Raw genomic sequence first — 15,733 nt, forward strand, 5'->3', positions numbered from 1 at the left:
ATATAAATGTAAATTGCCGTAGATAAAGATATTAAATTCAAGTCTTTTAAAGCGGCTCAGACGGACTCTGATGAAATCAGAATCCGTCTGACACTTTTAGTCTGCTTCGTATTCGTTCGAGAGTATGAACCGCATTGTCAGCGACTCATTCAGTTGGAGTTGAGTCGGTTTGTTTAGCAGTAATAGCAGCGTTGCCGCCAACGCCTCTAGTCACTGTCGCTTCTTTTCCGTTATATTGGACAAAGAGTAGGACTGAAACCGCTGTAAGAGATTACCCCTTTCATTCCCGGCCTCGAAGCTTTTCGTGGCCCATATGCGCTGGCGCAACAAAGAGCCGGTCTGGACCGATTTACCGGCCTCAGTTAATAGGGGGTGGCAAAGTCACCGGTTCGAACCAGCCAGCTGTTATAGGCTCAATATCAATGCGGTGACGGAGTTATAGCAGCCATCGTAAAATTGTATATATTGTACGAATACGCGCTCTCGCGAGTAAGCACTACCGCAAACTACTACAAACGCAGTCATTGTTCACTGTTTACCGATTGTGACTCAGCGAGCAGATCGTTACCTAGTCGTATTTCCGCGTTGCCTGCTAAACTGACACAACAGCTGCAAGCGCACTATGTATCAGAGCAGCAATTAGTTGTTGCTGAGAAAAACCGTATTCGCTGGAAGTCCGTCCGGAAGCTACATTGCGCATAGGCAAAGATGACAAAAGATGGATGACAGTCGACAAGAAAAACTCCAACGACCACAAAAAGACGACATCACGGAGAGACTTCATATTAGTGGCCGACATCAAGTATGATACTGCATTGTCCGAACGAGCAGCATCAGCACAGGGATCGGCCGTGGCAGCAGCGGCAACAGAACGATGCCATCAAGGGCAGGCGGCGCTACCAGATCAACTCGCGTAGTAACAGTAGTGGTTTTTTTATCGACGCGGCCGCTGCTGCCGTCGCGGTACTTTCACAGCTACCGCTGTCAATGAAGACCAAAAGCAGCAAAGACTACGATGAAAAGGGGCATGTTGATGGCAAAAAGGAGCATGCGGGCAGCGAAGAAGCAATAAAAAAAGACGAAGAAGAGAAAAGAATTGTTGCGGCTAATAAAGGGAACGACATCGTTCTCGTAAATGAGTCGAAAAGGAGCTTCACTTATACTGAAACAACTGGAGGAAAGGATGAAGTAAAAGAAGCCATGGGAAGAACAGACGACCGGAATGACGCCTTACGCGTTGAGTGAAGTGGATGAGCAGTCGAGCGTTGGTGACGACGATGACAAGGACGATTGACGTTGGGCCACTGTCCTGCCAGGTCCCTCATGCTTGGCCTCAGCTCTAAACTATCCTGGCAAAACAATCGCCAGATTTTCTTCGGGTGAGGATTGCTTAGTTTCTGCTGGAGCCGCTCATTCGATACCGTGGGTAACGGCTACCCTGGAAACTTGCAAACCGACCTAGCATCCTGACGGAAGCTTAAACTAAACAAGCTTCCTAGTGCCATTTCGTACAGCTGTACTTTCGTGGGGTCTACCCCACGAATGAAAGCTGCTTACTTCATACAGATGTACTCATATGCCAGACGGCCTTTGCCAGTTGCAGAAGCAATGCCACTATTGTATTGAACTATTGGAGACGGTTATCGACAGACGGTTGCTGTTGCTGCTGCTGCTGATGCTTCCAAGAAAGGGCCATCTTCTTATCCTGTTGAATCTTATTGCTTCCTCTTAGAGGAAGTCTCGTTCATTCCCAGTGTAGCAGTCGAAGCTAAAGTCGGAACGCAAGTGGTAGTTGAAGCGACGGCCACACTGGGATGCTATTTCTTCTCCCCCTTTTTCATTTTTGAACTTCTTTTGCTCTGTGTGTTCGACACTTGCAAACTGCTCTACTAATATGTTCGTTAGAGAAAGCAACTGGAAGGCAAGGTTTTCCATTTGCTGGACGGCCGCCCAGTTGCTCGGTCCGTCAGTACGCTAGTGAAAAGTTAGCTGCGGAACGAGGTTAAGCGTCTTTGCTTTGTAGGCTACCACAACATGTTTGTTCCCTGCTCGTGTGGACAGCACGGTCTGCGATCTGACTATTTATCTCTATCTCCTGCCCGCTTAAACCGTGGGCATACGCATGAACGAACGAATGAGCGCAGAAACAATGAAACTGTAGGTCGAGCCCAAGGAACGTTCGATCCACTGCAGCTGTTGCCGTTGCCAGTACTGCAAACGGCCCGCGAATCGCACAACCTAGCCTGGTCGCGAACTGGAGGGCGGTAGGAAAACAGGGTTTTGTCTGACGCTGCCGCCGCCATGCAAGTACAAGTTGCTGCTGCAATTAGGCCTAGCCGGTCAGGCGATCCGACTTTGCTAACCCAGTAGCCAAGCAAGCAACGAGCTGCTGTGCAACGCCGCACCGAGTTGGTTCGACTCGCTCGAGTGGACGTGAATCCAAGCAAGCGGTACCGACAACCAATGTCTACCGACGATCCACGATTATGACGAGGGTTGCGGCGACAACACGCACAGCACCGCCCCTGCTCAGGCCGATCCCGAATTTTCAACGCTATTTTGGCTACATCCAGTTTTGCTCAGCTTTGGCTGACCAGGTTTGTTCGTTGTGGTATCTTCCAAAGCACAGTACTGATGTAGATTCCGAGTGGCCTCTGTCCGTCGGAAGTCAGCCGAGGAGAGCCCTCAGGAACATGACATGGCCATGTTCAAATCCAACATCTCTGCCGTTTCATTTTATAGCCCATAGTTTTCCTTCTCTTTCATCTCCACTTATTATGGTCGCCCAGTCGCTTCCTTCACACAGCAAATGTCTCATGTCGCCAGCAGCCGCTTAGTTTGTTGCCCTTGTAGCCTCTTCTATTCCCACTTTTTCGGCCTCTCTTATCGCCGTATCCAAGCTGCTGTCTCTGAGACCTAGGACGGAGCCGGCCCGTTATTCCTTGTTGGCAGCCTGCTGCCGGCTTCCTGAAGCTACTGCTACCGCCGGTGCAGCCCCTTCTGCCGTCATCATTACTGTTCCAACGTAACGGACAGGAGACTAGACCTTAATTCTTACGTCGACCGTGTTCTGCTCGCACAGGCCGGCAGAACCGAATTGCTCGCTTGCGCAAGTATGCCATGTGTATTTTTTACGTACATTTCCCCTAGTCTTCCTCCTTTCCATCTTTCTTTCTCGCTCGCTCTTTCGTTTTCTTCATCTTGTCCAAAGCCTATCCTCTTTATTCGCTTCTTCGTGGACCCTGCGGTTGTCGTCGAAGTCCAGTGAGTCGTCACTCTCCATTGGCATCATCGTCCATTATCGTTCGCTCGTCTTTCAAAACTGTTGGACCAAATAGGAAATTACCCAATGACTCTACGCGGTAGATTCTTTTACCTTGATCTCCAACTTAGTTTTCTATCAGATTCTGCTAGCGATCCCATGCAGCTAGACTGTGCCGCTCTAAAAAATCGTAGGCGATCCCGCCCTAGTGAATTAGAGCTGGGCTAACTGGTGAAGAAGGGGAGATAACTTTATGACGTCGAATGAACATTAATGTACCACACTTAATCTCTAGAAAAGCTAATAATTTGTGACGCGGCGTAATTCGAAAGGACAGATTCAAGCGTGCTTATGTAGATCCGACTGTAAGTTTTGAATAATAGAAACCTGATGTTGTCTTGGAAACCATAACAAAGTAGGCAGCAGACGACGGCTTTAGGATGCCTTTACGGCAATTTATTAGCCAAGTAGTTCAACATCACAAATTTTTAAATTCTAAGTAGGCATGTTTAATAAAACAATAACCGTTCGTTATTGAAGTAAATTGTATTGTTTTTCATTCATTTATTCTAGTTTTAAATTGTACTAATTAAATCTTAATTTTATCAATTAAAAAATTATGCAAACGTTTTTCAAAGCGATTGTTGTTGCTCTCATAAAAGTTATGCCCATGTATGCATGGCAAATAAAATCAACAAACGCAATACGGAGAGGACCTCTGAACAAGATGCGCATCGAGTTCAACTTACATCGTCAGTTTTTTAATTTAACTCGGTTCCGTGCTAACTTTTTGACTCAAAACATCTCTTTTCTCTCCTTAGCATATAAATGAACTAGTCTATTCATTGTCTGCGGAGGCCTTCAAAAGCTGAAAGTCTAGGCGAAGCCTAAACGTTGTTATTAAGAACTTTTCATCAGTGTTTCTTCAGCTCTTCATAGTTTTCTCACAACCCTTGTTAACAGTCAGCACCATTATTGGCTAATGCAAAACATTACCGTTGCTATAGAAAGTACCTAAAATAATTCTACATCAGTTTTTGCCGTTAATCATTTCTTCAGAAAACAGCTGTCATATTTACCCGTATTTACTTATCATGTGGAGAAAAAATAAAGACAAAGAGGGATTAGAAACCTAAGTATTGTAAAAACGTTACATGTAAAGGTTGATCAACTTTATGCAACGAAAAAATTTACAGGGATGGATATTCTTTGCCAATATTAGCCGTATATGAGGCAGTACTTACAAGCGTTATTGTCAAGATCGAGAACTGCGGGTGTGACACACTCGTAGTCTGGCTGTGCTCGCGGTGGCTTCTGTGGGGGCATATCCTCGGCTGCTTCGGCTGCTTTCAGCGGTTCTACTTCGCCACTGAAATATTCACATGATTAGTTTATGCAACAATTGTCAAAAAATTACCTAAGCGTGTCCAAGAAGGATTTCGTGACAAAGAACCCTTATGCATAAAGTTTTGTCGTTTCAATTAGCTAGCCATTGTCATTATTGGCCACAAAGCAATGAATAATCATTGCATCGATTTAATAATAAGTCGAATTCTTCCCCTAACAAAGCATATTTGTAGCATAAACTGCATGTTCGTGGCTTCCCTACGTACGGTCAGTCCGTATCTGCGGCACGGGCATCTATCATTGTACAAACATTTTTACGGGTCGATTTATGTCGGTAAACAACCTGACAACAAACAACTAATCAAAACCTAGCCTATATCCAGTAGCAAAAGAACGAACGCCAACACTAGAAGCAGGTAGGTGGCCAGCCTTTTGAGAAGTTTCAGTTTGCCTTTGTAGCCCTTACAGCGTCGACAGCCACAGATTATTCGTCATTAGAGATATATGTCACTTTCGCTCAGGAAAAGCCACATGTCTAGCGACGTTGCAGCGGCATAAGCAGTGCCAGCATCAAAAGGTTGCGCGAGTGAACGCGCACCAAATTTCGAAATCGGCTAGCGCCATTGTTGCAGCTACAGCAGCGACGTGTCGGTTCGATGCGGCACCAATCGTACGGTTAGAAATGAAGACCGCTTCTGCCAGCAAACTGTCAAAAACACGAGGGTAAGAAAGAGGGTGACATCATCAACGACCTATTACTGTGACACTGACGACAATAACAACCAGCCACTACTTGACTACCTGCGCATAGTCGTTACGGCGCATCGTGCAGGGCTAGTAGAAGCGCAAAGAGTGGAATCATATAAGTACACAGGCGAATTCCTAATTTCCGGACCCCTCTTTTTCCATGTCTATTTTCCACGCATATTGCTGTGTTTCCGCTAGCCGCTGTCAGAATTCTCACGAACTCGACGAGCGGTTCATGTCAGTGTTTGCTAACTGCATGTTTTATTCAAAACTGGCACTCGGAAAATTGTAGATTTACGACAATCGGCTTGTTTTTCTGTTGTTCTCTCTCAGTAATGGATACCTCCCTCGGACACATAAAAGGAACAAAAGGCATTTGGGGAAAAGGAATGGAGAAAGGGGAGTGGAGAAAGACTACGACGAGAAAGATAGAGAGCGTGCATGACGGGGACCAGGACAATGTTGGAATGATGCCGCTTTGGGGCATCGTGTAATGTATAAGTGGCGTCGACAGTAGGCGCAGTAGGAACCGGGCATTCGCGATGTTTGCATTAGAATGCAGTGTTTAAAAAACAAAAGAGAATTCGATGCCAAACGGCCGGTAAACAGACAGAGTGTAGCGTATTCGTGTGTGACGCCAACACGATCGTCGTTTGACAGCTATTAGAAATGGTTCGATAGACTTGCGATAAAGAGCATACGTAAACATGGACAACGAACACACAAAAAAGAATGGAAGCAAAGCGATAAAGCTGGATGAATACCTGAGGTCATAAAATAGTACACTTACTATTCTAGTAAGCTGTTATTTCTAGGCGGCGCATGTTTATACCCCAAGTATACGGGTTCTCTTTTTGTTCTACAAACGTTGGCTTTTAAGGACCTACTGCCAAAACAAAGACACGTTGCAAAATAGTGATAGTGAGCCGAATCGACTTCCATTACCTCATATCAAAGTACGCATCAGATTAAATCAAACCCGATCCGTATTCTGCGTACGGCGCTGCTGAATTTCTCAAAAGGCGGACATCGATGATCGAAAATCGCGAGTGCTTCGAATACAATGGTGCCTTGACAAGCGGATTAGAGGATGAAAATAAGGAGATAAAAAGCAGAAGGGTAAGTCTATGGTATATCGAATTTCAGATAAATCGCTTGTATCAGACGAAGGGGGTATACAGTGCATACAGGCGTACCTGTTCACACAACTATTACTTCAAATAACAAGGCACGCATATTAGCTCGGTCTACAATTAGAACTACAGTCGTTATGTGTTCCACTGTTGTTGTGCATATAGTGTTTGTCATTATATCTCAATGGCCATTTTAAAAATGCATTTAGTCATTTGTATGCTAGACCGGAAGAGGTCGTTTAGAAAAGACCTGCCAAAATAGCTGAATAAATAATAATTAAAGTTGCTATGAGCAGACGGTTCAGTCGATGCTTTGTACTAAGCTGTTTTCTTTTACGACAGTTTTTTGTGCCGAAAAACTGACGGTGTCGATCTATTGCTTAGGAACACCTGAATGTTTGTTCTTCATTCCCGCGTCCAGTAGCTGACTGGGCATTTCAGTCACTACGCGTCCTTCAGTAAACACAAAAAGCCACCCACTCTGTTCAAGGTCGTCTGGTTGACATAAATGTCATTGCTGTCAATTGAAAATGATGAGCATCAGCCATCTTTTGTTGCTTTGGCTCCGTTTACGTGATGCTACCGAGCTATTGTATCATAGAAAATGCATATCACTATACCAGAGAAACTCGATGCGTAGGCGATTAGAGCTTCCATGAGCTACTTAGATGATATTTTAACTATGTCGTGTCCATTGCGTTTTAAGCGAAGGCCATAGGCGTTCATGTAAATTTGAAGAAATTCAAAATTTATTTCCTTACTAGTCGCCTGGTTACCTGTTGAAGGGTTCGAAGCGACAAGCTAAATGGGCCTTAGAATAACTAGAAGCTAAAGAGAAAAAAAACTAGAGAAGGTAGCTACAAATTGAGAAAGCATGTTATAAGGGGGACTCTGCTTCTTCAACGCAGTGTTAAAGGTCGGCAGTCAATTATTACGTTGAGAAAATTGCGTTGAAAAAAAAACCGCTCTTATGTGGGTGGCTGGATTTTCATGTCTTCAATAGAATCCACTTTAGATCCGTTCTAGAGTCTATTTGCCAATACGTAGTGGCACTGATTGGGCAATGCCTCATCTCATGTGGCACTCGATCCTGTTCTCAAATGGATCGAACTTATGCCTTTGATCGTCATCATTCTTACCTCACTCGTCGAATACTTGGAGAACGTATGCTTTGATATCGCTCAATCAGTGAAAATCTGACTTCGATTCGGTACGATATCCCGCAATGTTGTTCAGACTTGATATCAAACTCTACAGGTACGCTTCATGTTAATTGTATCATTAGCGGAGTATCAAATCGCAAATAGTACACAATATATGAAGAAGCATAACCACTGCAAAGGTGTAGCCGTTCTAGCCCACTTCGAAACTCGTGACCTACCAATTTGACGCGAGAAACCTAAACCTCGATGAGGCAATAAGTTTTCTGTCAAAGTAAATGCTGATACAAACTAGATACAGATGTTACAGCGATATCGACAGAAACTGCGATGAAGTCTGCCGTAAGCGGAGAAGTAGGCTAAAATAAACGCATAGTCGGTTAATGTAGTCAGCGTGCGAGCGCATAGCCGTCACATGATCAAGAGCGGTTTCAGTCTGCTTCTAGTGATATCAATGTCCACCGCTTTCTAATAGCTATAGATGTAGTGGCGGCTGTAAAAAGGGAAGCAAGTCCTAAAGGAGAGCATCAGGCTAACTCCAATGTTGCCGCACTGTTTTCGTATCCTTTCCGCGTCTAGTGGTGTCCATTCATTATACTGTAGGCAGCCGAAATTCTAGCCAACTTCTAAGGAAAGAGCAGGCAAAGAAAATACAGAGATAGGTGAACAACGGACGCTGAAGAAGGATGCGAAAGAAGTTCTTATCGGAACATCGGTAGGAGCTAGCAGAAACGAGCCGGGAACGGTCATACTTCTCTGATTGCTTGGTCTCACGGTATCGCAACACATTCCACACTGTAGACCATATAAATAGCAACTAAATGCTTTATTTGACCATCTATACAACCGAATTGCAGAAAAAATAGCCGGCAAAAGGGAATATCACTTCGTACAAGCCACTATGTTTCCTTTACACCGCCTCCTGGGTAGTACAAAGTACCACACGATGTAGAGTAGAACAAGAGAGAGAGAGAAACCGAGAGATAACGAAACGACAAGAGAAAGTGGGCCTGAGGATGCTAATGACGGACCTACGAAGGGAGGATCCTAAAATGACCTAATTGGCCTATTTATAATATTATGTCCTTTAATTGAAAGCTTACACGAGTACGGTGAACCGTTGTCCGAACTGCTGACCATAGATAAATGACTTTGACGCTCTAACATTCATGTGGTCCTTCCTTCTTTATCAATTCGATTTCACTGTCACTCAGCCGTTATGCTCCGATCGATAACGCCTGTTACTGGCTGGGTTTGATGTTGAGACATCCATTAAACCTTAAGTCGCCCTTGTAGTATCATGGCCTTATATCTGAACAACAACCTGCTAAGGACCAAGTGATGGCGATCTTGGGCCTTGTGATGTTTCCTGCTGCTATCTGCAATGTCAAGCCTGGCAGGAAGAGGGCCACGTCATGCAGCAGTGGCGCAGGGAAAGTGGAAGCCTGGTACGTGCAAATGTGCGGGTGACGACCAGTCCCTCCAATGAACCTAGTCAAAATCACGACCCATTCCCTCATCACTCCGCTTTCATATTATATAATTATCCATATTAATTATACTCTACTAGCTAATGAAAGAGAATTTCCATATTCGATTAGCTGATCATTTCCTAGAGATGGCCAACACGAGACAAGCTTGAGCATTTGCACTGCTGCCTTAACCACAGCTTGCCTGGTAAACGACTCGCGGTCCACCCATCATAAATCGACAGCCCAGATGCATACGGGGAGTCCGCACCGGCAGCGCTTCCTTCAGCACCGCAAAATGTGTCCATAGATCTTGTCAGCGGTGTCATATTGTAAGCACACACTCAGACTTGACCAAGTACCCCATTGGGGACCAAAAAGAGGAATTGATATGATATAGAATAAAGTACCACAAAAGCCCGATCAAAACAGTTTAGTCAACCCATTTCTTTTGATAAAGAGTCTAGTGGCGACGATGGCGCAAACGTAACGGCAGCAAGGGACGATAGGACAATGAGATGTGGCGGCGTCCTATTCCAAGAAGCAATCAATTCTAGCTAGTGTTTCGTTGCAATCTAATATAAGTCAATCAAGCATTGAAGGAGAACAACGAACTTCGGGCGAAAATGCTGTTTTAACTGCTGTGGCAACATACAACGGATGTTCGAAGAAGGTCAATCACTAAGTTTGCTGATTCAGACCCGTCGACTTCTGGCGCGAAGCCAAGCAGACAAAAATTCAAATCCAATGGCGAGAAACCGAACTCCCTAGCCAATATCCGTCCTTTTTGCTTCTGCCTACCAAAGAATATCTTGCGCGCGCCAATTCGTCGATAATGAAGCTACTCGTTGAACGCAGAATGAGAAGTGTTGTTGGCGTCTTGCAGAACGTTAGTTGTTACAATAGCAGGCAATAGAAGCAATGCATAACGGCAAATAGCGGACATAACATCATTAGTAGTCGAATATAGAAAGCATGCACATAGATCTCGAGCACAGGGCTCTGATCTTTGACAGTGTAAAACTAAAAAAAGAAAAATAAGAATCGGCAGGCCCAAGAAATTCTGGCCGAGGATCTGAAGGGGTGCGCTCCTCTTTTACACTGCGATACGTTTGAGAAAGTGCGTGTGGCTGTACGCGCATTTGCGCGTTCGCAGTTCAGTGTGTCAATGGAGCCTTGATTCCGACAGAACCTAAAGCTCTTATGTCTGGAGCTCTGAAAGACCGAGGTGGGCCTTCGCAAGTACAGGATAGCCTCGAAAAGTCACGGAAAAAGAAGAAGACTGAAGAAACGAACTCTTTAAGACCCAATCCTCTCACTTCTATTAAATGGATTAGGACTAGCCGATGAGGTTCGAGTGAGAGCGAACAGTGCTGTGTGGTACGCCTCTGTCGCCATCACCATTACCACAAGCAATACCGCTAACACAAAGAGTAGCAGCAGGGACAACAGGCCTGCTAAAGTTCTGTTTTAACCTTAATTAGGATTTGGTATTGAGATAAATCCTACGAAGTAACGACAGCAACGGTTTTACCGGGAAGCTGCTCCTTCTTCCCTTCCACTCTCTTGTCTTATCGCTTTTAGTAGGTCCTATGGGAACCCTGCAGGAACAGGATATACTAGAACAAGGTAAATCAGGCCGCCTCATAGTTCACACAAGCAGATTTTCATGTTTCAACCCACAACCTTTTCGTCTCACGTAAGAGGACACTGAATAGTCCTTTAGTAGAATAGAAATCTATACGAATATCGATCGAAATAGTATTTGCATTTGTCGTAGGGATACGGCAGACTCATTCTATTCTCCTAACTTCGACGGCAGACGTATTGGCGCTCAATATAAAACGCATGTAAGATAAAGGGACGCACACAAGGCTGTAAGCGGACGCACACAAGCGGAAAGCAAGGAAGAGTAATTTTCTATGACTGACAAGAACTCTTTTGATTGGCAAGCCTGGCCAACGGGCACCGACGAAATAAATAAGATCATTCAAAATAATAGAGTACACACACCTTTTCCGCAAGATGACGCACAGTAACATCAGGTCGATAGGGGCTCTGCTCAGCATTTAGGTGGTTTTACATCGACACCCTCCGTCTCTCATGCCACATGATTTATTCAACAGAGGGAACGGCTTAGATAACTACGACCGACTACATAGATGGATAAAATAATTATGGTACAACAGCCACGTTCGTTCTACTTTTTCCGTTCGCACACCACACGCTCATATATCAGAGGAAAACTATAAACCCCAACGATATGGGAACTGCAGCGTCGATGCGCAGAGAGCGTTAGAAGAACAGGGGAGAAAGGAGCAGTCAAGCAATAAAACTGTACGGCATACATTTTTACTCAGTGCTATGTCTGTGAAGGTCTTCTCTCAAGCACTACAGGAGAAGTACCTTTGTAGTTAGTTCATAGTAGGTAAATAGGAAAATAAATAGTAACCTAACAATAAAAAAACAGAGTGACGTAACATAATCTCGGTGAGAACGTTTGATTACAGCCAACACAGCGAAAATTCAGGCTCGTTTATCAAGCGCAATACTAGTTACAAATATGTATGTATACGTGCGATGCAACATCAGTATCGTCATCAGACGTTGCTGATTTACAAAAAGCGACGTTGTAGATTAGAATGTGATAGGATAGAAAGGAGAGAAAAGTAGAACGGGAAGTAGGACGACATATAGGGAAAAGGGTCCGGCATGCGAATAGGACATAACAGAGCAACGAGAGTGCGGGACAGAATCGTGAGAGCTGCGTTGTCGATTTCATGCGAACCGTTTGTGAATTTACGACTGAACGGGAACAGGGCCACCGTAGCACGATTCTGCTTCTAATGTAACTTGGCAATTTGCAACCTTTAGACACGCTGTTTAAGAACTGGCGACGTACTGGCAAGCGCTACTAAAAGGGCTAGCTGGTGTTCAGTTAGTGGCGTTCACGTACTGGTCAAAGCGGCTGCGATAGCACGCAGCTCAAAAATCAGCGTTTTTTTTTTTAACAAACAGCTGTATATACGTAGAAGTCTTGTTGTCGTTGTCGCAATGTGCCGGGTCCGTTGCTGTTACATTTGTTGTGCCCAACGTCAACATCATCTTCAAACTGCTTCCAGTGGAGGGGCTCGATAAGATGGAGGGAAGCAAGTAAAGTGGGAGAAGCAAGGAATTGGGTATAGAGAAACTCCAATAGTTCTAAAAATGCACACTCGAAGGCTTTCGTCAATGTAAGAGTTTGATGCATGCGCTCCGAATCGAATGGAACAGAACGGACGTTGTCTAGGCCGACTCGCTATCGCCATCTGCGTCGTTCGTTGGGCTAGGACTTTGGGCGGACCATGGAAAGAGCCAACAAATCTCCTAACAGTGTCTCTGCTGAAGGCCAGCGAGCAACGCTAAAGACGTTATACGGGAGGCTTGCTGCAGTACGCAGTTGCTAGTAAAAAAACACGGAAGAAAAGTGCTACGTTCAGTTTCGACGCTGACGATAGAATGACGCTCGGTCGTAACTGGGGACGAGAAGGGGTGAAAGAGTTTATTATTTCATGCAGTTTAAGGGCTTCTAAAACTTCCATAAATCACCCGTGGGAAGGATATTCGTTTCGTCTCGATCCGCCGCATCTAGCCCTGCCTAACCAAGTTACAACGACTGTTAGCGCTCAGTTGCCGGTACTGCATCTATCTAGATACACGGATCCGCGCAAAGTACCTAGATCTGCACCTTGTTGAAGAGTAGTGGTCTCTAGCCTTCTACCGCTGACTAACCGGCTTATGCTCTCTGTGCCCGATTGACACAATAAACTGAAGAAGAAGAGGTATATGGGCTTCTCCCCGAGGATCAGATTTTTCGTGAACAGAAATAGAGACAAGGATAGCTGCCTTGTTCTTTCGATGAATTCAAGGACTATGGAAATAATACGACTTTCTTTTATTGGTTACGAAGCAATTAATCTTGAGACGAAAAGGACCAACTATATATATTTATCATATCACCAACGCCATATATTGAGCATGCACCCCTATTTCAGTTATTCTAGAACAGCAAATTTACACTACGGTAGACAACTACTAACAACACAAACCACCACAATAGGCCACTTTGAGATGTATAAATCTAATAGCAAAGCTGGCTTTTCTTTTTGGAGAAATTAAATTTGCAATAATGCGAATCTCGTAATTCTAATAATAGTTAGGTGGGCAGAAAACATTCTGCCATTTACATCGTACATATGCGTCCTATCAGTATAGTTACGTGCGAACGATGAAATATTGAACGTCACAGAAAAGAGAAGTTAGTGTGCAATGGCCTTAAACGGCTTGCGGATAGCCTCGGGTTATTCTGGCGTAGCCGTCGGCCGGTTGGTCCGCTGGCCATGTCTTTATGTAAGCTGTTCCAACGGCAGAAGCAATGGCTGCTCCAACGAATGACGTACAGTATAGCTAGAAAGGCCATGTGATTGTAGTCAGTGCCAGCTTGCCATGGGTATGAAAAGCGAGACCAAAAAAACGGCAGAGTTTGTCTGGCACGACTGAGTGAGCTGGTGGTTGGTGGTCGGAACTGATAGAATATTCGAGGTTTTCCAAGCCCCTCTCTTCGCTTCCTTTCTCTCTTTTTTTCTCTCCCCTAGTCTTTTTTCCACTTCCTACCGAGCCTTTCCAGGGCTGCCGCCAGTCGCTTCCTCGCCCGAGTTCCAGAGCCACAGTTCTGCCCGCAGTTCTTTAGCCGTTTATCCCTATTTGATGTAACTATATCGAGAACTCTCTGATAGAATTATATCGTGTGCTTTGCATGCGGGACGACGTCGAGACAAGTGAGGTGACGGTGAGTGGTGAACTGGCGGTGACTGAACGAGATGGTCAGACGGCACAACTCCTGCTACTGAGAAAGGCTCGGAGAAACAGGGCGTCAGAATTACGTAATTCCCGTAAACCGGAGTAAAGCGGAACGCTTCATCGTCGAGAATATAGAAGACGCAAAACGCATACAAGCGGATGGCGAAAACTAACACAACGGTTAGGCAAGAGGGCAGCAGCTGCAAGGGATCCTCAGTCCTCAAGGAGACAAAGATGCTCATGAGCACACTCGGCTTCCTAGGGTCAGGACAAGCCATTAGCGGCCGGACAATTCACTTACCGAGCATGTGGGCGTGTGCATGCATGTGAGCTGCTGTCTGTTTCCCTGAGTACAGTACGATAGAGCAACCCCGATATTCCGTTGTGTTGTTCGAGTAATAGGACGTTGCGTTGTTTTAACCATCTCACCGGATTAGGCCGAAAAATACATTCACGATGGTCTAATGGATAGCTGTATTGTACTTGGGATGTTGCCGCACCCCTTACCATGTTGGTCTTGCAGCATTACCAATATCACAATGGTACGTACGCGTGCTTTAATTTCAAGGATGGGCTAGAGCGGTTCGGAGCGCAAGCAGATGGAAGATAGTAAATGAAGACCCTGGAGAGGGGATCGGCAGCGCATGTCGCCTCTTTACCGTTTGGTCTGTGACTTATCGGTGTTGCTGTTGTGAGAAACTTACAGAAACAAGGCCACTCGTTTTGTGCGGAAAAAAGACGGGCATTATCATAACAACCGGATGACAAACAACAAAGAAATGGTTGCGGTTCTAACGTAAAAAGGTACTAACAAACATAAAACGTAATTCATGTAGCTAATAAACAGGGTATGATTTTATCTCGACATTACCGTAATTGTATGCACGTTTGAGTATGGATAAAGGTAAGTCCTTAAATACAGTATAAATGCAATCCGGATCCAGAGCCAATATCGTGCTATTAGTGTTATTTAGTGAGATGTTCAAAGATAGTTCACATATTATTTATTTCCGTGCATCAATAAATATTGTTACGCAACGAGTTAAATGTTGGATACGGGGTGAGTTGTCTTAGATTGCCCGTTCTCGTCTTCGCCACCTTTACATAAAACATCGCATTTACCGAACATTGCTAATGTACCTACAACGATAAGTTATTAAGTTACGTCAGCTTACCTTCCAAGCGCTGCGGCTGTATCTGGCGTTTTCCCTCGCTTATCCTGCAGAACGCTATTATGATGAGGGCTGCCTCGACGACAGCTCCAGAGAAGTAAAACGACAACGGACAAAACGACAAGCGACACCGTTATGATGCCAAGGATAAGCCCAATCAAGCCAGCGTTGCCTAATATGAAAAAAGATGCAACAACATTATGCTGTAACAACTCGTATATATAATAATACTAGTAAATCTAACCAATGCTCAGATACTCGTCATTCGACCATATCAGCAAATAAATATTGTCTCCGTAAAAAATAGTCCGGCAAAGTCAGCGCTGCATCGTGCACGTAAGTGGAAATAAATAAAAACACTAAAAAGGAGATGTTGTAGAAATATTTTTTTGTGACAGCTTTTCGTTCTTTCCAAAAATATATTTTCATGACAAGCAAACCGCTTAATGAATTATATGTATATATATAATTTATTTAAACGGCCAGTTCTAACTTGGGTGGTTGGCTTGATGTTTCTATTTTCAATTTCATACCAAATTAACATAAAATAAGTGTATCTAGCTGCTTCTAAAGTGTTAAATAGGTAAGCGGTTGTTGAACGCCA

At 44.5% G+C, this 15,733-nt stretch overlaps 1 protein-coding gene across 3 annotated transcripts in view; it reads right to left on the reverse strand.

Moving 5' to 3' along the window:
• Positions 1-36: 36 nt before the first annotated feature.
• LOC111267519 (uncharacterized) overlaps positions 37-15,733 on the reverse strand; it is a 265,929-nt gene continuing 250,232 nt past the window's right edge. For 2 of the 3 annotated variants that reach the window (XM_022845796.2, XM_022845797.2), the window contains exons 8-9: positions 15,133-15,301; positions 37-4,631 (exon numbers count right to left, since the gene is read on the reverse strand). In XM_022845796.2, the coding sequence (XP_022701531.1) occupies positions 4,481-4,631; positions 15,133-15,301 (320 nt within the window). In that variant the 3' untranslated portion in view covers positions 37-4,480. Of the gene's footprint in view, positions 4,632-4,875; positions 15,302-15,733 lie in introns of all 3 variants that reach the window. The other variant, XR_015313844.1, reaches the window with a different exon arrangement.

Source organism: Varroa jacobsoni, unplaced genomic scaffold, assembly GCF_002532875.2.
Source record: "Varroa jacobsoni isolate VJ856 unplaced genomic scaffold, vjacob_1.0 scaffold_1196, whole genome shotgun sequence".
In the NCBI taxonomy this organism is placed as follows: Eukaryota; Metazoa; Arthropoda; class Arachnida; order Mesostigmata; family Varroidae; genus Varroa; species Varroa jacobsoni.